Source organism: Rhipicephalus microplus, chromosome 9, assembly GCF_043290135.1.
Source record: "Rhipicephalus microplus isolate Deutch F79 chromosome 9, USDA_Rmic, whole genome shotgun sequence".
NCBI lineage: Eukaryota > Metazoa > Arthropoda > Arachnida > Ixodida > Ixodidae > Rhipicephalus > Rhipicephalus microplus.
The window spans coordinates 57,629,352-57,651,456 of record NC_134708.1 but is presented as its reverse complement, the minus strand read 5'-3'; the positions used below and the strand labels follow the sequence as shown (position 1 = coordinate 57,651,456).

Below are 22,105 nucleotides of genomic sequence, written 5' to 3'. Positions count from 1 at the left end.
CTTCAGCATCCTTGGCTTGCAACGCAGTTCTAGTAAGCAGTTACAAAAATCCTTGCGAGTTCACGTCGGAAAACCACGGGACGAGGGACACCTTCGAGGAAGGTTCTGAATGTCGACTTTCTTGTACTCCTTAACATGCACTTAAAACTAAGAAGGTGGTCCTGAAGCATTTCGCCTCCACCAAAATGTGACCGCCATGGCCGACGGGGATTCGATGCCGCGATCCTCGGGTCAGCAGTCATGCATCATAACCAATTTATCACTGTGGCGACTTAAACATAGCTGTGTGCGTAATTATTATTTAATGACTGCAAAAAACTGAATGTAGGAATCAATTCATCATAATCAACCACACAAATAAGCATGCAAACAATAAGTTTACATTCACCTAAGGTGATATGAAGGCGAAAGCCGTCCGGTGTGGCTGTCGTATCAGCATCGCCATCCTCGTTGTGTAGTCGTCATCGGAGAGTGCCAAGGTACGCGACGAGTTAAAGGCATTGGACATGTTGTGGAATAGGGTGAGGACAAAATGTAAGTCAGATTTTAATTGAATATGGTACAGCAGGGTATGGGAAAAAACATCCGTCCGTCGGGATGGCAACTAGCACGCAGTGGGCAGCTCCCACGTCGGGACAAGTAAGCCTTCACCACTTTTCGCGTAACCCGTTGGACTGTCCATATTTTAGGGGCAAAGCTCCTTAAAGTGGCACCCATTCGTCACTTGTCGTAGTCGTAGTGCGTAACCAGTCGTACGCCTTTACCTGCAAAGTTGGTGCTGGTGGGCAATTTCGCTTGTGCGTTGTTGAACAATAAAAAATTCGCAGCGTGCGCGTTAACTAAAAGCCGAATTCTCTTGTCTCTCATTCCCCCTTAGCAGCCAATGGCACGTACATTGAGCACTATCTGAGAAGAAAGGGTAGCTACGTTCTACTCGCTGGGCGTAACCTCCGTGGTTTTAGAGAGGTTTAGCGAGCGTTGGGCCGCAGTGCCATAAATACAGTGAACTAATATATACCATGAACTCGAGGTGGCTAAAGGTGGGAAGTAGACCCGAAGCGCAAGCCGTAAGAAAGTGTGCGTGTGTCTCCTCTCGTTCAGTCCTTGGAATGTCCGCTGGATGGCGGTGCTTCTATATGAGGAATATATGATGAAATGATGCGAGATGGTGGTACTTGGAGTGTTGAATAGGTGGACGAACGGACACACAGACAGATACATGGACGGAGGCACGGATGGTTGCATAGACGAATGGAAGCATGGATGGAAGCAGGGACAGACGCACGGATGGGCGTGCGGACGCACGAACAGACGCACGCACGGACGGGCGGATGGACGCACGGACGGTCACACAGATGGTCGCATGGATGGACGGAAGCAACAACGAATGGACGGATGGATGCTTCGCCCCACTCTCCATCATTCACCCCGTCTGTGTGCTGCCATTTTTTTTTTGCTTTGCCTTTGCAGCAAGGCTGTGACTCTCTTGGTTGGCTAGATACGCCAGCATGATGAGAAGGGAGGAGAGAAGGGAAGAGGAGGGACGCGTGCACATGCTGTCTGACACGACAGCAAAGCTTGGAAATAATGAAAACAATCGCTGCCCATTGTATCGGGACCGAATTTCAAAAGTGACTAAAAGTAGCCATGTAGCCCACCTGAAATTTTCGTAGCCATCTGGTGGCAAAAATGTCAGGTTGACTCCGTGGCTGCTTCTTGGCGATTTTCTTTAAAGAAAGTACATAATTTCGCATAAAGTATTTATTTATTTATTTATTTATTTATTACAAGTACCTACATTGCCCATTGGGCATTGTTGTAACGGGTTACAGTAGAAAATAGAATACAAAACAGCAAAATTAAAAGCAAATAAATCGTGCATTACAGTATACAGGAGAAATCGACACTTGTAGTACAGCATTAGAACAAAAGTACAAAACACAGGATTATACAACGAAAGCAGTAATTATACATATAAAAAATCAACTAAGAGAAGTACAAAGCCAACGTTAAATATATGGGTTTTTTCAGGAGCTCAAAATACTGTCTCAATGGCTGTTAGGAAACTGGAATCAGAGAATATTGGTATTTTTAGCGCATTCCAGTCACTAATATAATTGGGAAAGAAAGAGTATTTAAGGACATTCAATCGACAGGTATATTCTCTAATTTTAGTAGCTAACAACAGCAGCCCTGAGTACCGCTATTACGGTGATGCAAAAACAACCTGTCACATCCGAGGACGTTTCTCTTTACGCTGAATAATTGCTGACGCTATTCGCTACACACAAGCCTTTCACATTTTTATTTTCGTAAATAAAAATATGACTGAAAACCATTTTGCCGAAGACTTGAAATGCCCAAGGAAATCGGCAAACAAATCAATTTAGAACAGAATTGTAGAAACATTCTGGTTTTTGTTTTGATATTATATACATGAAATGACAAAAGCGGCCAAATGGTCACTACGGCCCCACAACCATCGGCTAATATTAGCAAGAACTTGGGAAGAATATCAACCAACTATGTTTATAGGTATGAAAACGTCGTTGATAAGGCTTTAATTACATACTATTTTTTTTACTGGGAAAACTTGAGTTCCAAAAATATACGCTAAATGTCATGATGTGCCACGGGAGGTTTCAATATGTCATTTGTTACTTCCGGGCAACTTGGCTTGTAAGTTGTGGAGGTGAAGGTGCCGTTGAGCTTGTCCCAGTCGTACTCCGATGTTTCCCTGTGAATAAAGCAGAACAAGACGGACAAGGTGAACTGCTACAAGCTTATTTCGAAACAAATTCGACACGTCATTTTAGAGACAGAACGCACACTTTTGTTTCAGAAAATACGAAAACGCCTTCGAAACGCTAGAATATTATGTCGCATAAGATACTTTCTTACGCTTTTCAGTAACCTACGTTATTTTCACATTGCACGATATACGCAGCTTTCTCTTTGGACTAAATTATTTTTAGACGCGTTATTTTCATTTGCATTACATGGCACTTGTCACATTCTCGTAATGTGAAGATGCTGTAGAAGCGTACTTCTTGTAGTGAATTGCCACATTGCCATTTGAATTGTCCATTGCACTGATCAACACTCTCAACTGCTGCAGGGTTCTGGTACTCACTGTAACGAGGTGTTGTGATCTGTACGTGGATCTGGTTCCCTAGATGAGAACATGTCTTATCTGCAGCTATCATCTTGATGATGCTGATTATGATGATAATCGTGACATTATTGGCATGTTTTTGGAACGGGGTGGCGACCAGTAGCTACCTAGGTCCTGCTTTATAAGCGCTGCTGCTTCACTGGTTTCACTGCAGTATCCTAAATACGTCTTTATCTAGCTCTTGCTTCATACATAATATTTTAGTTTTAAGGTATATATTTAGACATGGCTCTAACGCCTCCTGTTATGTCGATCTCATCGCTGCGCTTGATTGTAGCGATACTTTAGACATGATTTATCTCCCATGCCGACCAAACTACATTCATCCGCTTTCAAAGCAATAAGACTATGCACGACTAGCTCCTTCTATGTATGTATGGATTTATAAACGAATGACTGAATGTAGAGATAAATGTTAGAATCCCCCTTTGAATGGGGTTGATAGGAAATAACACTAACCACTTCATTCACCCTCGTATTCTCTGTAATCTGTCCAGATGTTTTAGTATGGATGTATGAATGCTATGATCATTTTATTTATATCAGGGCAGTGAGCTGTGCGTCACCAAGCTAGAAATTAAAAAAGAGCTTTTTTTGTATGATGGCCTAAGCGTTCCCTGCTTCAACTGAGTGGTTTATTTTATTTAAAAAAACGCTATCAATTCGCACACCATTTCATTCCTATCGTAACAGAATTGCCTAATTTCCCAAAATATCGACTTTCGTCATGTCATTCTGCTTTTTCGCCACCAGTTTTCCGAAAGCCATCTCTTACTTATTTCTATAGTGGACCTGTTCAAATTTTGAGTGTTGTCCACGTCCAGCCACACTTACACCCGTTTGAATATCTTTACCTTTAATGAGAACACGCTCTATTGTGTAATAGTACGAAAAGGTGGGCGAGTTGGTTTGAGGACATTATTGGAAACTTCATTGTGTGACCACTGAAAATCTTCCAATAATCTATATCATTTTGTTAGATTTCCCGCAGAATACACAGTAGGGAAAAAGCGCCACTTGGTGCTGGAGTATGTATTGGCGCATTGATTTTTTTCTTGCACCATTGTTACGATAGGTTGTTGCAGAAACTGAGAACCCACTCCCGAAACTTCCAGGAGTGAAACAGCCTGATTGATTGATATGTGGGGTTTAACGTCCAAAGCCACACACCTAAACTGTTAGTTCACATCCTCCTAAGTACGCTAACTTAATACAGATTAGCGAGCGTACCTGGGAGGGTCTTATTGTCCAGCTTATGCTTGTTCTTACTTGGCAAATCATTGGCGTCTGGATCATAAACGTAATCTCTCACTGTGGAGAATGAAAAAGAAGTAAAAATGTGACCCAGTGATAACGTTGGTGCACTAAATATGTGCGAAAAATGCCACGAAGTCACGCAAATCTCAGTTCTGAAAAAAAAATACATACTTAAAAGGCTCAGACGTCCTGATTTCCTAGACGGCAATTTATGCCGGGTGTTGTCAATTATTATTGCTAGGTTTTAGAAAAACTGCACAGATTCACTGACTGATTCAAGATACAGTAATCACCACCACTTAACAAATGATCTACCATAAAATTTTCCAAGATACAACACTTTGAAAGACCGGCATCATGATGTAAAACATTGACAGGAAGGGCAAGATAAAGGACGAAACAACCATTTTAGAGCTCACAAATAACATCACAAACCAACAGTAAGTTGACATTTAATAATTAAATCTACAGCGATGTCAATGGGGGAATATGATGTTCAATAAAAACGTCGTTGCCCGGCACTCTATTTTCTAATGTAAGCTTTATTTTTTGTAAAAACTCAGCACTTCAAAGTACGTTGCAATGAACTTTGCAAAAAAGTTATATATCCGGAGGGATAAAGAGTGAGACAGTATTTATTACTCTAAGGCATCCAACCAACTGAGATTGCATAATGAACCTTCAGAGATTGCAGCAAGCGGGTATGTTTGTATTGAAAAGTTGGAGGCAGTTGGGTTTCTGCACTGTTGCACTTGAAAGAATTATAGTATAGCTTCGCGCCGAGCTAACCAGATACTAAGTTCAATTGTATTTTGAATGATTACGCATGCAAGGTGGAGCGGATCAGTGCAATGTTCCTCCTCCATGTTGCTAGAAATCATTGCTTGCTTTTGCCAGCCGGTAGCGAAAGCGTAATCTTTATCAAGTTTGCCTATGCATTCAACCTGTTGCGAGATCAGAGGTCGTATGAAGCGGTCGTGGAACTATCAGAGTGGATTTTCGCTCCAGTGCTGACTGTATTTGCATGCGTAATCATACAAAGCGCGATCGAAATTTCCAGCGGGAGATCTCATAGCAAAAACATCGCAGAAAAGTTTTTCAAATTTAACTGTGTCTACCTCCAACGCGACTACCTCCAACTTTTAAATACGAATATATATTCGTATTTAAAAGTAATTGTAGAATTAATTGTAGAAAAATCCGGTAGTAGAAAGTGTTTTGAAAAAGCAAACTTTTTTCAACATTATTAGTGAATTGGTAAATCACCTTACTACAAGTAAGTGATACTTGTGAAATATATCAGGCCGCAACTCAGTTCAACCGTTTTTTTTTGTTCCGTGCCCCATAACGCACAGGAGTAACTCAACTTTATCAAACAGTGTATACTTCTGCAGTTCCTTTGTTTGAAGCTGTGTTGTCTCACTTACATCATTACTACATTTTGATAATCATATGTTTGACCAACCTTTTTTGGGCTACGTGTCCGTAATAAAAAATAATAATAATTTTAGTACGAGGAAGACATTTCGGAAAGTAGCTTACGTTACGGAAAAAAAGGCTTACCTAGTATAGCCATATTTAACAACAGATCTGCAAGAAACAACGATGTAGAAAAAGGTCATTTATGCAAACCAAGCTATTAGTTTTTTACTACATTGCCGTCTAAGTAAGTACTTTGATCGAAACATTCGATTAGGTGAAAGGCTTGTACACGATTTGAAAAAGAAAAGTAGGGGAAGAGCTGTACTGGCGTGGTGTATGTGAAACCAGGCGCGCGGAGTTCTATCGCTGCCAGTAAACAGCACAGCTGATTAGCTCTGTTGAAACTCGCAACGGAAAATCGGTAGCACAAAGGGTTTGTTAATATTTAGCAGCCAAACGGATTCATCGCTTGTAGTAGCTCTAAAGAGTGTTCTGTAAGCTGATTGTTGCTCACTGCTGCAGATACATTGCGCCACTTTTTTCGTCTGCAAGTACTTCTTGTATTATGAGGACAACTACAAGAAAACACCTGGCCAGACGGAGAAACGAGCAGCACAACTGAAGCGCGGGATGTGGACCCCACCCCTTTTTATCCAGGTTTTTTTGCGAATTTTTTTTCATGATGGATTATCAACTTGCTTAACCCTTTTGAGTCCTTGGCAGCCAATGCACTCCTTCCCGAGCAGGCCGTAGGGGGCTCCTTTTAAAGCGTGCATGTGGGCCACGCACGTCGCCACTGCGTGAAACCAGGCTCAATCACTAGATATACGATGTGCGTGGTTCCCACAAGGACCACAGAACACAAACTGAAGCCCTTCCAGTACTGTCAAGAAGGGAGGAACTGACGGGCGCTGCAGGTGTAGCGACAGCGGCTTCACGTTATCTTGGGACCGACTCGCACTTCTGTATGCGTTCAGGCTACTCCCATTCCCGATTTTCTTCCTCCAAGTAAACAGTGTTCTTCCACCTTCCTGCCTTCCCATTGCGAGTCCGATGGGCAGCTGCCGATAAAAATGCACACGCGATCACTATGCCATGACATAGAGAGACAACGACCGAGGGGACGCGCCGCTGCACAGTATGGCGACTCTCTTGAATGAAGCGCCCGCGGTGGCGATGGCGCGATGCGTGAGGTGCAATCGATATTGTGCTTTTACGCATTTTGTGCCCACCAACACAATCTACCAGAACCTAGCCATACAAAGCTTCAATAAAAACAAAGTCAACTAGAACTACGAGTCTCTGAAAGCTGGATGTTGCAAGCCGAATTTGTCCTGCATAGTCATCTATTTGTTGAATCGCTGACTCTGGCACCATGTCTCGATGTGGAGATGATAATAATCCGCGCTGTGCAACACAACACTAGCCTGCAGAAGGCATCTCAGATCGTGGCAAGTCCCGTCTATATATATATATATATATATATATATATATATATATATATATATATATATATATATATATATATAGTTATAAACTTCGAGAATAGTGCAGTATAGGAAACAAAACAATAAAATATTTATATATATATATATATATATATATATATATATATATATATATATATATATATATATATTTCATCTTTATTGCGAAAAACTGTCGACCCTGCATCGAGAGTTATTACGGGGAAACTATGACAAAATGTACAAAGTAGGCATACATCTTTTAACAATAAACCGGGAGTACATATACACAAAACTATAAAAGTTCTGCAATGTCCAAACAAATATTGTTATCATAGTTTCAGAAATCCAAGCCCGAATTCATAAAAACTTCGCTAACGCTCGCAATTTAAAAACAAAAACGTCTTCAGAGCAATCCTGCTTGCCGTCCAAGTTCATGAATGTTCAGAAAAAATCTTTCATAAAAACCTTAGAGTTCAATAAGAGATCTCAGATGGCAGTCAATATTGATTATTTGCAAGTTCCTCAGAAGCATGCATTCATGAATAATGATCAGAAATCTTTGATTGTGACCCTGAATATAGGCTGAAATTCTCCACGTGCAGCATTTCAAATGAGTTTGATTTGTGTTTTGTATTGTTACAGAGTGATATGATTGCGAAGTATAGTGGTTCAAGAAGATTTAGTTGATTGATACAAACATGGGTTAGTTTAGCAAGGAACTGAGCGCGAAAACTCGACACGTACTGAGAGACAGGAAACGCAGAAGACAACGCTCATGGTTAATGCTTATCTGTGCATCTAGATATTATTATTAGCGTGGGCGACTGGCCAAGTTAAAAAAAATACTAACGAAAGAACTCAGGTTTAGAACCAATCATCATGGTCTAGAGTCTCCATTATCCATGGCCGAGGTCTTCAGAGCGTGTTCAAGAAGCTAAAACTGAAGGAGACTTCGTTCCGGGAAAATAGGGAGCTTACCCTGACGAAACATGATTATGTAGATGAAGCCAATGAGCATCAGACCGAAACCGAACTTGAGACTGCACGACGCGTAGTCGATGGCTAGGTACTTTTCCTGCATTGCTCTGCGATAGAGAAGAAAAACAAAAGCACAGAATGTCGTATTAAAGGCTGCTACCCATGTTACTGCGCTCAAGGGAATTCAGTAAATGTGTTTAGAATAAATTGTGAACGCTTTCAAGCACTATATGCCGTCTACTAAAGGAGAGCAATCAGAAACGCTTGGAAACTACAGAGCTTGCGTATATTTATAATATGCGACACAAAGAGACGAAATTGGGCAGCTCTGTGCTAGTACGTGGGGACTGAGGTATGCAGCACAGCTGGTGGCTTTGGCTTCTTCCTCTCTTGGATTGCTACAGCAACAAATCACCAGAAAAACGCCAAGCAGCTCCGTAACTACTACTACTACTACTACGACTAACACTACTACTATACTACTACTACTACCGCTACTATTACTACCATTACTCTACGACTACTACTTCTACTACTACTACTACTACTGCTAATAATACTGCTACTACTACTACTACTACTACTACTACTACTACTAATTGTACTACTACTACTTCTACTACTAGTCTCGCCGTTGTGGTCTAGTGGCTAAGGTACTCAGCTGTTGACTTGTCACGTCGCGGCATTGAATCCCGGCTGTGACGGCTGCATTTTTGATGGAAGCGAAAATGCTGCAAGCCCATGGGCTCAGATTTGGGTGCAGGTTAAAGAATGCCAGGTGGTCAAAATTCTCGGAGCCGACCATTACTGCGTCTATCATCTTCATGTTGTGGTTTTTGCACGTTAAACCCACACAATTATAATTATTATCTGTCTTTCCTTCTCCCTGCTTTTCCTTTGCCTGCTAAAATATATTTACTCTCTTTCACCTCCTTCCGTCTTCTGCGCCCTCACTACCTTTTATCACCCCCTGATATACTGTGTCCTCATCAAGGTTATGTTGTGCTCTGCTAGCATGCCTGCTTACCCGAGTGGTTAGAACGCTCGACTTCGGAGGGTGACCGCGTGGGTTCAGTGTTTCATTACTCGTTCTTTTGCCCATCGGAGTTATTGCACCTCAAATGCATCCGATTTGGGAGCCAAGAAGAAGATGACGACGATTACTTCGACAATTACGTCGAAGTAATCGTAGCATGGCCCATAAGAAAAAAAATCTTTCATTTATGAAATTTCATTCAACTGCATGCATGATTAAGAAGTATTGTACCATAAAAGACATAAATCGGTTTTTTTTTGAAGCTTTAATACGCTTAAGCCAGGGAATCATCAAACCACTAGCACCCCAAACTTGGCGATACGCCGTGTATCAAGGCCGCTACGAACAAGTGTCATACTCTCTTTCTCACCTATGCCTTGTCTCCTCAACTCACAAGAGACGCAGACATCGTCAGTGATCGCAGAGCTCTCGTCAGTGCTCTCGACGGTTTGAATTTGAACCAGTTGATACCTCTGAGATCGTATGCCAACAGGTTCCGCGCAATCTAGGAGGTCATCACAAACTGCAGCCAGCAACACGTGCACAGTCTGGTAACAGATATGAAAATCGCGGAGAGGTTGATATCTGCTCCGACAGGTGCAGCTACCCTACCAGATGGTTTTACTCCCAAGATTATTACAGCCAATCAGATCAGAAGCCTGGGTGACGTCGAGTTAACACGGCACGTCGTTCTGTGAACGGGCCGTTGAAAACGCGTTTGGCGGAGACGCAACGATACGCAGTGATTTGAAGGTATTAGGCATTGTATTGAAAAACACAGTTTACGCAGAGAGCTCAAGTTAGTCCGTAAATAACCCTTAGGACTTGGTCTACCGGCCACGTTAAAGAACCCCAGGTGGTCAAAATTTCCGGAGTCCTCCACTACGGCGTCTCTCATAATCATATGGTGGTTTTGGGACGTTAAACCCAACATATCATATTGGTCTACCGGCACAACGTGTTTTTACAAAATCACAAAAACTGCTTCAGGGACCTTTTATTATATGCCTTCTTTTCAATTTTTGGTTTTATCCACTCATTTGCTTTGTTGTGTTCAGCCACGTGGGTGTATATATCTGCTCTGTCATTTTGAATAAGCTTCAGTTGTGAGTCAGAACTTGTGTTCGCGCGGCTTGTTAGTCCTTTGGTCTTCTTTGTCGCAACCTTCAGGAACAGTGCATTTGTACCAACTCTATCAACTTTCATCGCTAATTATAATAACATTGGACACATAAAACCTCAGAAAAATTCATCCATGTGACTCACCTTATCCATAGGTTCTTCTCTTGTACATTCACGTAGGTGCCGTCCGGCATCAGTAGAAGCTTTCCTTTCGGTTTTTCCGGGATTCGATCGAAAGGAACTTCTTCGGGACCGATCGGTCGCAGGGATCGACGAGAAGATTTGGCGCTAGAGCGGCTGTCCCCCGCTAGCGATATGACGGAGGCCGATCTGGAGTCTTTATCTGCTGCGTACTCGCCTTGCTTGTGATGCTCGTGCCCCGAGCCAGGCCGGCCATCCCCGCTCTTCTTACTGACACCTGATTTGTCACCATTGCGTCCCGCCGAAGTTCGGCTGCGGCGACTGCCGACGCTGATCTTGGATTTAGAGGCCCGTGATCGGCGACCGGCGCTGATCGCGCTGGCTCTCTCGTCGCGATTTGCAGGAGCTGGGGCCTGCAGCGTTGTCGTAGGTTGAAGTCGAAAACAAAGTGCGATTACCAGGGGACTGGCAAAAAGGCGGAAAATCCAGTTTCTCTTTCACGCATGCCTGAGACGGCTTCGAGGCGATATATTGATCCCGCCCCCAACCTGCCACTAAAGCTTTCTGGATCTACTGTGCGCGTGCCTTCCCACTGCTGGCAGGAGCGCTATTGCCGCTATATTTACTTCTTAGCAAGCTAAACATTGTTTGCCATTGAAAAGAAAAGGAAAATATATTATAAGGCAGAGAAGATGGCCTGAGCTAGTATGCCCCAGCGTGCTACTCTAATCATGGGAATAGGCAATGACAGAAACATATAAATAAAGTATAATAATGGGGACAGGAATTAATATGATGATTAACGTAAAAACAACAAGGACCTTAATAATCATATTGTTAGTATTGTAGTTTGAGTATGTCCACTTGTGTGTAGTGGGTCTGGGGTTAAGCGGGGTGAAGAATAAAAAGACGTGCCTTGCGATCGTGACAGCCTCGGTTCGGACTCAAGGCCGCTGGAGCTACCGCGGCGTCGCATCTAGTTTGAGTATGTCCACTTGTGTGTAGTGGGTCTGGGGTTAAGCGGGGTGAAGAATAAAAAGACGTGCCTTGCGATCGTGACAGCCTCGGTTCGGACTCAAGGCCGCTGGAGCTACCGCGGCGTCGCATCTAGTTTGAGTATGTCCACTTGTGTGTAGTGGGTCTGGGGTTAAGCGGGGTGAAGAATAAAAAGACGTGCCTTGCGATCGTGACAGCCTCGGTTCGGACTCAAGGCGCTGGAGCTACCGTTGCGTCGCGTCTTAATAAACCCCGTTCGTGGATGTGACGAAGTGGTGGAGGTGTGGAGTGTGTATAGACAGTACTTCAACTATATCCTTAGTGGGCACAGGTTCACATACCAAAACTACAATTGTAACAGTGTTTTATTGAGCTACATGTATTGCTCAGTGATTTCGCATCAATCCGTAAAATTCGATTAAAACTTGCTGAAAGCTGCTGACAAGCCGGATTTATTCGATAAATCCTGACTTCAGGTGCACATTTTAAGCGCTAAAAGGGCACTTACAATGCGTAGAAAGGAGTTCACCTCCATCAAGAGCAGCGCCTTAGTGAAGTACAGTTGCGTCTATTCCAACAAGCTTTCCAGTTGTAATAAACCAACAAACGTAGGTGTTTTGTATTCAAGAATTTGGGATCAATGCGCGTGGTTAAAACTTTCAGATATATAAAATATAACTAGTGTGTTGGCATGTTTGCGTGATGAGATATGACTTCACCTATGACTTTGGAGTATTTAGAGTAATATATGCACTCACTGCTTTATTTTTCACCCAAAACATGACGTTTCTGTAGCTCCTCCCCCAGAAGTACGCTTCGGTGAGTTTATAGCAATACACATAAATTGTCTTTATAACAGGGTAAATAAAGAGCAATTGATAAACGTTGAAAGGTGGGAAAGCAAAATTATCAGCAACAGTGGAACGCATTTATATCGGAAGTAAAATAATAAGAACAAATTGCAGCAACTTACAATGAAAGGATATTTCGGAGATTAGGCTGTTTATGAGAAATAAATTTCGACAAACGCCGAACATTTACCAGAAAAATAAACTGCTAAAAAACGTTCCCCGAACTTCACAAAAAAAATTACCGCACTTCCCCAAAGGGGATCGTAAGGAAATGCGAATGAATGTTACTTCTCGTTCTTTAAGTCCCAAAGTACGTTACTGAAGGCCGCGGGGTTCAACAAAGTATGGAACTAGAATACGAGCCCATTATATCTCAACCAATTTCAATGTACTCCCCCCAGCATATTTCGCACAAAAACAAAATACAAATTAAAGAAACTGCTACGGCGTATCTGTCTACACTTGTAATGCATGTCGTGTGTTATTTCATAAACACTCATTCGCAAGCATGATGCTGCAGAATCATCCAGTGTGGTACTTTGCTTAAGAAGCATTTGCTATAATTATTTTTTTTCCTTTACACCTTTTCACTTTCAATTGCTGTAGCTATTGCATAATGCTTGTAACTATTGCTTGTATGCCCTGTTGTTTCTAATCTTATATGCACGTTGTTTTTTGTCCGATCATCCCTCTTAGGCCATGAAATACAATCTTGTAACGCGTCCGGTTTGTGTTGCTGTCTGCCAGGCTCTGCCACTCAAGCTACCAATTGGCTTTGGCAGGCATAGTCACATGTCGTGTTTTATTTGAAGAAATAAAAGGCAGTACTACTACTACTACTATTACTACTACTACTACTACCACTACTACTACGACGACGACTACTACTACTACTACTACTTCTACTACTACTACTACTACTTCTACTTCTACTACTACTACTACTACTACTACTACTACTACTACTACTACTACGACTACTACTACTACTACCACTTCTACTGCTACTACTACTACTACTACTACTACTACTGCTACTACTGCTACTGCTACTACTACTACTACTACTACTACTACTACTACTACTACTACTACTAATAATAATAATAATAATAATATTTGGGAGCACCCGAGTCGCCGCGCTAAGAGCGCGATCCCGCTCGCGAGTGCCGGCGAGATCGGCCGCTCGTTGTTGGCGCTTTGCCTCAGCCTCCTGCTGTTTCACTCGAAGATCGGCGGCTATCCGTTGCCGTTTCCCCGCCGCTTCTCGAACACGAACCATTTCAACTTCCTCGGCTCGCTGTTGACGTTCATTCGCAGCGTTCTCAGCTCACCGTTGTTGGCGGACAGCAGCCTGCCGAGCGCACACGTCAGGATCTTCGACTCTTCGTTGGCGTTTCGCAGCGGCTTCCCGAGCACGGAGTTCCGCATCGGCAACTCGCTTCAAGAGCATGCGTTCGGCATTACGCGCCCTTCGCTTCTGAGCAGTGTCTTCTCCTCTAACCGATGATGACGTTGAAACAGCTGCAGTGACGCCAGCACCAGGGAGACGCGTAAGCCTCGAGTTGCATTATGTTACACTTGGGGGAAGTGTTTATGTTTAGAAGTAGGAAAAGAAAAGTGAGCCCCGCAACTGTCTGCATCAGGGTGCGGCACCTCAGCAGTAGCTCACAAGGGATGGGGTTGAGGAGAATTAAAAGGATAGGAATAAAGGTGTAGAGAGAGAGAGAAAGAGAGGTGAGGAAAGCCAGAGAGAGTGACGACAAATCGAGGGGATAGAAGAGATAGGAAAGATGGAAACACGGTCACAAGAGTCCGAGGACGGGGCACCACTTGCGAGAGCTCTTGTCGACGTCGGGAGATGGCGTAGAGCAAGTTCAGTCGGTCAGAGCTACACTGTCGTCGGAGGTCGGCGTCAGGAGATGATGTAGGGCGAGCCCAGTCAGCCAGAGCTACGCTGACGCCGGAGATCGGGAGGGAACGACCGGTCGGCACGGAGTCCAGCGAGCGAATCCCATTATGTTACACTTCGTCCTAGTGGTATCGTGGCCACGAGAGATTCGACTTCACCGACTTCCATCGCTATCAACACACCAAAGCGCGCGCTATGTGCATAATATATGTAGGTCCGAGCGCCGAGAGGAGGAGCACCCGAGCTATGTCCCATGCTCATGCACACCTCTTCCCATCTGCACTCCACCGTTCACCATCTGCTCCAGTTGCTTGGCGCGGCGCAGCGCGGCGCAGCTGTTCCTAGGGGCGAGGAGGAGCAAGTGCTGAGAGATCTGTGCGCACGCCGACCAGGGACGCACGACAACCCCCGTATAATAAATGTATTCGCATTTAAAAAATTGGCCCCGTATCTGCATATAATCTGCAAATGTCGTCAAAAGACGATATTCTTGCGTGTGGAGAGAATGAAAAAAACATTTGTTTGATATTCTGCGCAAGAAAATCGGTGAATGTTATTCCGGAGGCGCTGCGTTAGAGTGCCTCGAGCGTGCAGCGGAGGCGAACGAGCGCATCGAGTCGCGTCACACGTGGGACATGAGCACCATCTGGCAATTTTTTTTTGGAAAACAAAACGCGTGGCCCTGAGACAGGCGTGCGCGCCCGTCTCAGAGGTGATAAGGTGTAGAACGCAAAGCGACGGGTAGGTGCCACCACCGTGTCGTCTTAGCAAAGCGTTGGAAACACTCGCTTCTTCGTGCAAGCGTTGCATGTTCAGCGCAGTGTTATAAACGCTACGATCTTTAGAATTACCTATGTATGCCTTTTCTAGTAAAAGACGCACATGCGGAATATATAGGTGTTGTTATGGTGCCTCAGATATGCGCAATAATTGCTCTTTAATTGACAATCACACAAGTATGAACGCTGAACCTTGAGCAACATTGGTGGGCACTGCGGATGGGGTCGGCCGTTCGGAGTAACTGCTGGTGCTGTTTCAAGTACCCGGTTCGCGTTAAAGCTAGACAGACAAATGGACAGACAGATGGACCAAAAGTTTTTGCGTCGAGTGTCCTCGTCTTTAAAAGATGCCCCCACTTCACTAAAGGACATTGTGGGGAAATGCGAAGGCATGGCGTAGCGTCCATATCGGCGTTTGGGGCGTGAGAACCCAGCGTTAGAATAATAATGCTTTCATTTTTTTTCTTACACCGTGCAGTCAATAGCGCAGTTCGTCTCACGTGGCGTTTTTCTGTCGCGAGAAACGCGATATATGCGTTTTCAGCTTTAGTAACTAGCGTGCACGGTTAAAAAATACTATGCATTCAACAAAACAAACAGCGTTCTTAGCTCGTCGTTGGCTTTTCACAGCGGTGCCTCTAGCACGCATTTCTGGATGTTTTTACAGGCACTCAGCCAGCGAACGGCCGAGAGTGAGGCGCGAGTGGACGGGAAAGTGTGGCGCGCAGAGGAGAGCGATAGGTAAGAGAAGGATAGCGAAGCACTGCGCCTACCCTCTTCTACAATCTCGCACTATATGCTCCGGTTGCTAGGGACGAGGATAAGCGTGCACGCCCGTAGCTGCTGCTATGGGAGAGGGTGGTAGACGGATCCTGATGGACGACTGACATAGCCCGACTAAGAAGCGCATTGGCATTTAAAATAAAGTGCGACAACACTGAGCTCTACCTGTCTACCAACACAACAGGCCAACCACCCGCCTTATAGCGCATATAGAATTTCCTTATTCTAATGACCACTTTCCTACAACGTGGTTAGTCAAATTAGGGAGAGTCCCGCACTTTCACAAACAACGGGTTCAATTATAGTTTACTGAAGTTCTGACGGGGAGAGTGTAGACTCGGCTCACTTGACATTAAGATGCGTAGTAAACAAATTGCAGCACGTCCAACTAGGACCACCAGAAGTGCACTCACGGATTATGAAGCGGTCAAGCAGTTTTCATAATCCACAACTTTACGAATTTGTTGATCAAACGTCAAGTTACAGTCCGTGTGCATTGATAAAATGCCCTTGTGGCATTTGTTAATAGAAACTAACAGACAGCACTGCCATGGAAGGTGTTTGGGATGTAGTAGTAAATGTCATGTAATTGTGAAGGTTCTTCAGATTTATGTTACATATACTACCAAGAAGAACAACTATCGTTTCCTTTGCAGTGTTCTTTGTTATTTTCTAATTTGCCTTACATTTACTACTAATAACATCATTTATGCTTTCTTTCTCGTTGTTGTCTGTTAGCTATTAATGAGTATTGTGTCTAAGAAAAAAAAAAGCCTTTCAAGATTCAGCTTCTTTTCTTTACTTGTAGCATTTGGTCACACTGGTTGGTGGCATATTTAGAGGAAGTTATAATGCCCTCAGTACCATATCAGCCCCTCAGAGGCCCTCGTCACCTTCGACATGAAAGAAGCACAGTCGTGAAGGTCGCGAGATCAAAACTAGGTCGTGGCGACCGCTTTTTCTTTGAGGTCTAGATTTAACTGCACGTTAAAGAACTACATGTTATCCAAGTTTTAGGAGCCCTGTACTTTCGCATACGTTATTATATTATCATGATTTTGGACGTTAACCGAAACGAATGTATTTATTACAGTGTGGACTGTACACGCAATCGCCCCGTCGCGGTGGTCTAGTGGCTAGGGTACTCGCCTGCTGACCCGCAGATCGCGGGATCGAATCCCGGCTGCAGCGGCTGCATTTCCGATGGAGGCGGAAATGTTGTAGGCCCGTGTGCTCAGATTTGGGTGCACGTTAGAGAACCTCAGGTGGTCAAAATTTCCGGAGCCCTCCACCAAGGCGTCTCTCATAATCATATGGTGGTTTTGGGACGTTAAACCCCACATATTGCCACGTTCCATTTTCCAAGTTTTTGTTATCGTCCGAAAACACCGCACGATTCTCAGCACAAACCGCGCCTGCAGTTTTCTAGAAGGTTCCGGACTGTAGTAGATCATTTCGATAAGATCACGCCCACTGTGCGAACGGTACAGATTGTTCTGGAACCTACGCCACCGCCAGCGATAACGCTAGAACATTCGACGGCAAGAGTATAAATGCCGACGCGCTTCGCCGCTTGTCAGTTGTTGATCGAAGGCCGACGCTCTGTTCGCCGCTATCAGTCCGAGACTGCTATCTGTGCGAGACTGCTGCTGTAATTGGACTTTCAGTTTACCGGGCACAGGTTCGCCCAAATAAACAGTTAAATCCTAACACGAAGTCTCCTGTCTTCGGCCACGTCACGACCCCGTGACATCTGGTACGTGGCATTGCCCCCCTCTGAGGAGGTTCCGCAGAATCGGCGAGGGCGAAAGCACTGGTGGCTTCGACAATTTCTTCGATGTATGCGACCGTTGTTCCTTCGTTCACATGTTTGTACTCATTGCTGAAATTCGTGAGCAAAACCGTTGCTTTGCCGCCCCGCAGCTCTGCAATTCCTCTTGCGACGCAAATATTTCAGGTGATCAACAGATGCTGACTGCCTTCAACGACGCCTTCCAAGTCAGGTGATTTAGGAGCGCCGACTGAAATAATGACGCTTGAGCGAGGCGGAATGGTGACTTGTTCTTCCAGCACATTCAAGGCATGGTGTCCTGACGGCGTGCGCGGCGGTAGTGCTTCTTCTGTGGATAACGTTATCGACTTTGTTTTTAGGTTGATGACAGCACCATGGAGGCATAAGAAGTCCATGCCAAGGATGACATCTCTCGAGCAACGCTGTAGGACTACGAAGTCTGTAGGATAAATACGGCCGTTAATGGTGACTCTCGCTGTGCAGAGTTCTGCAGGCGTTACGAGATGACCTCCGGCTGTGCGGATTTCAGGGCCTTTCCAAGCTGTCCTAACTTTCTTTAACTTCACGGCGAATGACCCACTGATGACAGAATAGTCGGCTCCAGTATCGACGAGAGCAGTCACACTGTGGCCGTCGATAAGAACGTCGAGGTCGCTAGTTCGCCGTCTCGCATTACAGTTAGGGCGTGGCGTCGGGTCACGGCTGCGTCGGCTTGTTCCGCTGCTTCCATGCTGCGTCGTCAGGCCACCTTCGGTAAATGAGCTTTCGCCGTCAGGGCTTTGCCTGGCTGGCGTTGTGTTTGGAAAGCTCCGTCGCGGCGTCGTCGTCGTCGGAGGATCTTCGGTAGTTCGTCGCACAGCAACCGCACCTCCACCGGTTGCTGCCCTTAGTTTCCCGGATACGGGCTAGGAGACCGGCCCCGCGTTGGGCCAGAGTACTGCCGGTGGTGCGGTGACGTGCGGCGGCTGGGCGACGGCGAACGCGAAGGGCTTCGTGGTGTCCACCGAGTTCCTGTCAGGTAGTCGGCGATGTCACGTGGTCGTTCTCCTGGCTGTGGACGCGGTGCATTGACGGCGAAGCCACGCAGTCCCATCTGTCGGTACTGGCAATGGCGGTATGTGTGTCCGGCCTCGCCGCAGTGGTAGCAGAGCGGGCGATGGTCAGGGTTGCGCCAGACGTCAGTCTTCCTCGGTGCACTGCGCTGGGCCGCTGGCGAACGGTATGACGTCGGTGGGGGTGGTGGCGGCGGTGGCGTCTGTCGACGGAAGTGCGATGGGGCGGCGTTTTGGCGTGGACGGGGAGGAGCGTTGTGGCGCAGTGCAGCGGCGGAGCTCATAGCTTCCGGCTCGGGCAGCGGTGCGTGGGGAATTTGAAGCGATTGCCGAACTTCTTCTCGCAAAATGTCGGCAATTGAATCCACTTGAGGCTGGGCCGAAGGCAACAGCTTGCGCAGCTCTTCCCGCACGATCGCTCGGATCGTTTCACGCAGGTCTCCGGAGTTACTGGCTTGAGCAGCAGCGCAGTCTGCAGTCAGGCAACGATTATACTGTCTGGTGCGCATGTCCAGGGTCTTTTCGATAGTGGTCGCTTCTGCTACAAATTCTTGGACGGTTATCGGTGGGTTTCTCATCAGTCCCGCGAAGAGCTCCTGTTTGACCCCTCGCATGAGGAAACGAACTTTTTTCTCCTCAGGCATGTCTGGATCAGCGTGACGGAATAGTCGGGTCATTTCTTCTGTGAAAATGGTGACATTTTCATTTGGCAGCTGAACCCGAGTCTCTAATAAAGCAGCGGCCCTCTCTTTGCGAGCGACGCTCGCGAACGTTTGAAGGAATGCGCCGCAGAAAACATCCCACGTTCGGAGCGTGGGCTCCCGATTTTCAAGCCAAGTTTTTGCGGTGTCTTCCAAATAGAAGAACACACGACGCAGCTTTTCGTCATGGTCCCAGTGGTTGAGGGCGGCCACACGGTCGTATGTCTCCAGCCAGGACTCCGGGTCTTCGAACGATGACCCATGGAAAATTGGTGGTTCCCTGGGTTGATGCATGACCATCGTGGGCTGGGACGCTGCGGTTGTCATTGTCGCTGCAGTCGCGGTCATGGCCTTCGTCTTCCGCGCCTTGTCTGGTAGAAGCCCGTACTCTGGTGGTAGCCCTTGCTGTCGGCGGCTTGTTCGCTGCTCCTGGTTGGTGTCGGTGTCTTCTCCGCGACGTGGGCTGGGTTCATGGCTTGACGGGGGCGTCCGGTACATGAACGAAGCAGCACCTCCACCAGATGTCACGGGGTCGTGACGTGGCCGAAGACAGGAGACTTCGTGTTAAGATTTAACTGTTTATTTGGGCGAACCTGTGTCCGGTAAACTGAAAGTCCAATTACAGCAGAAGTCTCGCACAGATAGCAGTCTCGGACTGATAGCGGCGAACGGAGCGTCGGCCTTCGATCAACAACTGACAAGCGGCGAAGCGCGTCGGCATTTATACTCTTGCCGTCGAATGTTCTAGCGTTATCGCTGGCGGTGGCGTAGGTTCCAGAACAATCTGTACCGTTCGCACAGTGGGCGTGATCTTATCGAAATGATCTACTACAGTCCGGAACCTTCTAGAAAACTGCAGGCGCGGTTTGCGCTGAGAATCGTGTGGTGTTTTCGGACAATAACAAAAACTTGGAAAATGGAACGTGGCAATATCAATCAATCTGTACGCACAATTGAAGGGAATTGCATAGCGAAAAGGGCCTGTGGGACCTTAAGGCCAGTATGTTACTGAGCAGTCTCTGCTCAGTAACATACTTTACGCTAGTCTGTAATTTTTCTATTATTGAGTGCTTATGCGAAAATTGGCTGTGGCCTAAGTCAGTTATGGCTGGGTGTTCGTAACGTGAAATACGCTTAATCGTACCGGACAGATCTTGTGGAGCGTCCTCCACAGCTTTGCGGATGCATCCTGCTATTCGATCATTCCAGCGACTATAGGCGGCGCGACGGTAGGTCAAAATGGCGGACGAGACGGTGTTGAGATGCACGTCTCGTGCAGCAAAGCTCATCAGGTCCTCTAGTTTTGCTGCAGACCATACTTTATCTCGCTAAAGAGACGCATAGATGTTTGAACGAGAAGGAATCAGCGCTTATGAATACTGCGAGACCAGACTGCGTCGCAGACTTATCACCGTGTGTCAGGTTCGGAGGAAAGCTGCGTGGCGCCGCCTGCATCGCTGCAATGACCGAAAAGGAAATGACTGGCAGGCTGCGCCTGCAGAGCTGTTGTGGGCACTTAACTAAATCTGTTTATTGTTTGCTTGAGTCTCTCTATCGTCGCGCTGCTCGAGGAATGCGGCTTTTTCTTCGTTCTTCTCTTTGGCTCGCTGCCTCCTCTTGTTTTTTTTCCGACAAACAAGCCCAGCTTCTGTCTATCTTTCCAACTCACTCTCCGTGTCTGCAGACGAAGCCCATCGAGTCATACTTTCTATATACATGATTCAACGCCGGCTCCTCCTGTCTCCTGACGGCGGACAGAGTAAAACACGCATAAACAAATACGCGCGACGCTGACTTTGCACTGAAAACGCACTTGCAACCTGGCTCCTTCTCAGACGTCATGTCAGATGACGCACCGAGCCGTGCGGCCACCAACCAGAGCAAAACGGTGAGAATACGGCCAATGTAGCTCTCCCAACAATATATATAAAATACAGAAGATGCTGTCTTTGCGAGTGAGAACGTCTTATTTCCGCTCCCTTCTCTGCCCTGTTTTAAATTACTGCAAGTGCTTTTGCTATCTATCTATCTATCTATCTATCTATCTATCTATCTATCTATCTATCTATCTATCTATCTATCTATCTATCTATCTATCTATCTATCTATCTATCTATCTATCTATCTATCTATCTATCTATCTATCTATCTATCTATCTATCTATCTATCTATCTATCTATCTATCTATCTATCTATCTATCTATCTATCTATCTATCTATCTATCTATCTATCTATCTATCTATCTATCTATCTATCTATCTATCTATCTATCTATCTATCTATCTATCTATCTATCTATCTATCTATCTATCTATCTATCTATCTATCTATCTATGAGAGAGGGGTGCGGGCGCGCGCACCCCTCTCTCTCGCGCGCCCGCCTTCTCTCTCAGTATCCCGTCGAGAGCGGGTTGTGAGGGGGAGTAAAGTTAAAATCCGTTGGCATTCGCCAGTGAGTTAACGTAAACTCCCCCGTGTGATCAAATTGCGATTCCCAGGAACCATTACACCATAAAGGCACCATAGTGTGATTAATAAATATAATAGTGCGAATTAATAAATACCCCTCATAACATCACCCCGTGTATTCGCACTTAACCATGTTCACCCTCGGGAAAATGCTTGGGAGTTTATTTA

General features: G+C 45.6%; 1 protein-coding gene across 1 annotated transcript in view; it reads right to left on the bottom strand.

The window, feature by feature from the left end:
* Positions 1-2,613: 2,613 nt before the first annotated feature.
* Positions 2,614-22,105, bottom strand: part of LOC119164812 (uncharacterized) — an 82,711-nt gene continuing 63,219 nt past the window's right edge. The window contains exons 10-14 of the mRNA XM_075874470.1: positions 10,604-11,013; positions 8,302-8,408; positions 4,406-4,486; positions 3,073-3,172; positions 2,614-2,737 (exon numbers count right to left, since the gene is read on the bottom strand). Coding sequence (XP_075730585.1) covers positions 2,614-2,737; positions 3,073-3,172; positions 4,406-4,486; positions 8,302-8,408; positions 10,604-11,013 — 822 coding nt within the window. The remainder of the gene's footprint in view (positions 2,738-3,072; positions 3,173-4,405; positions 4,487-8,301; positions 8,409-10,603; positions 11,014-22,105) is intronic.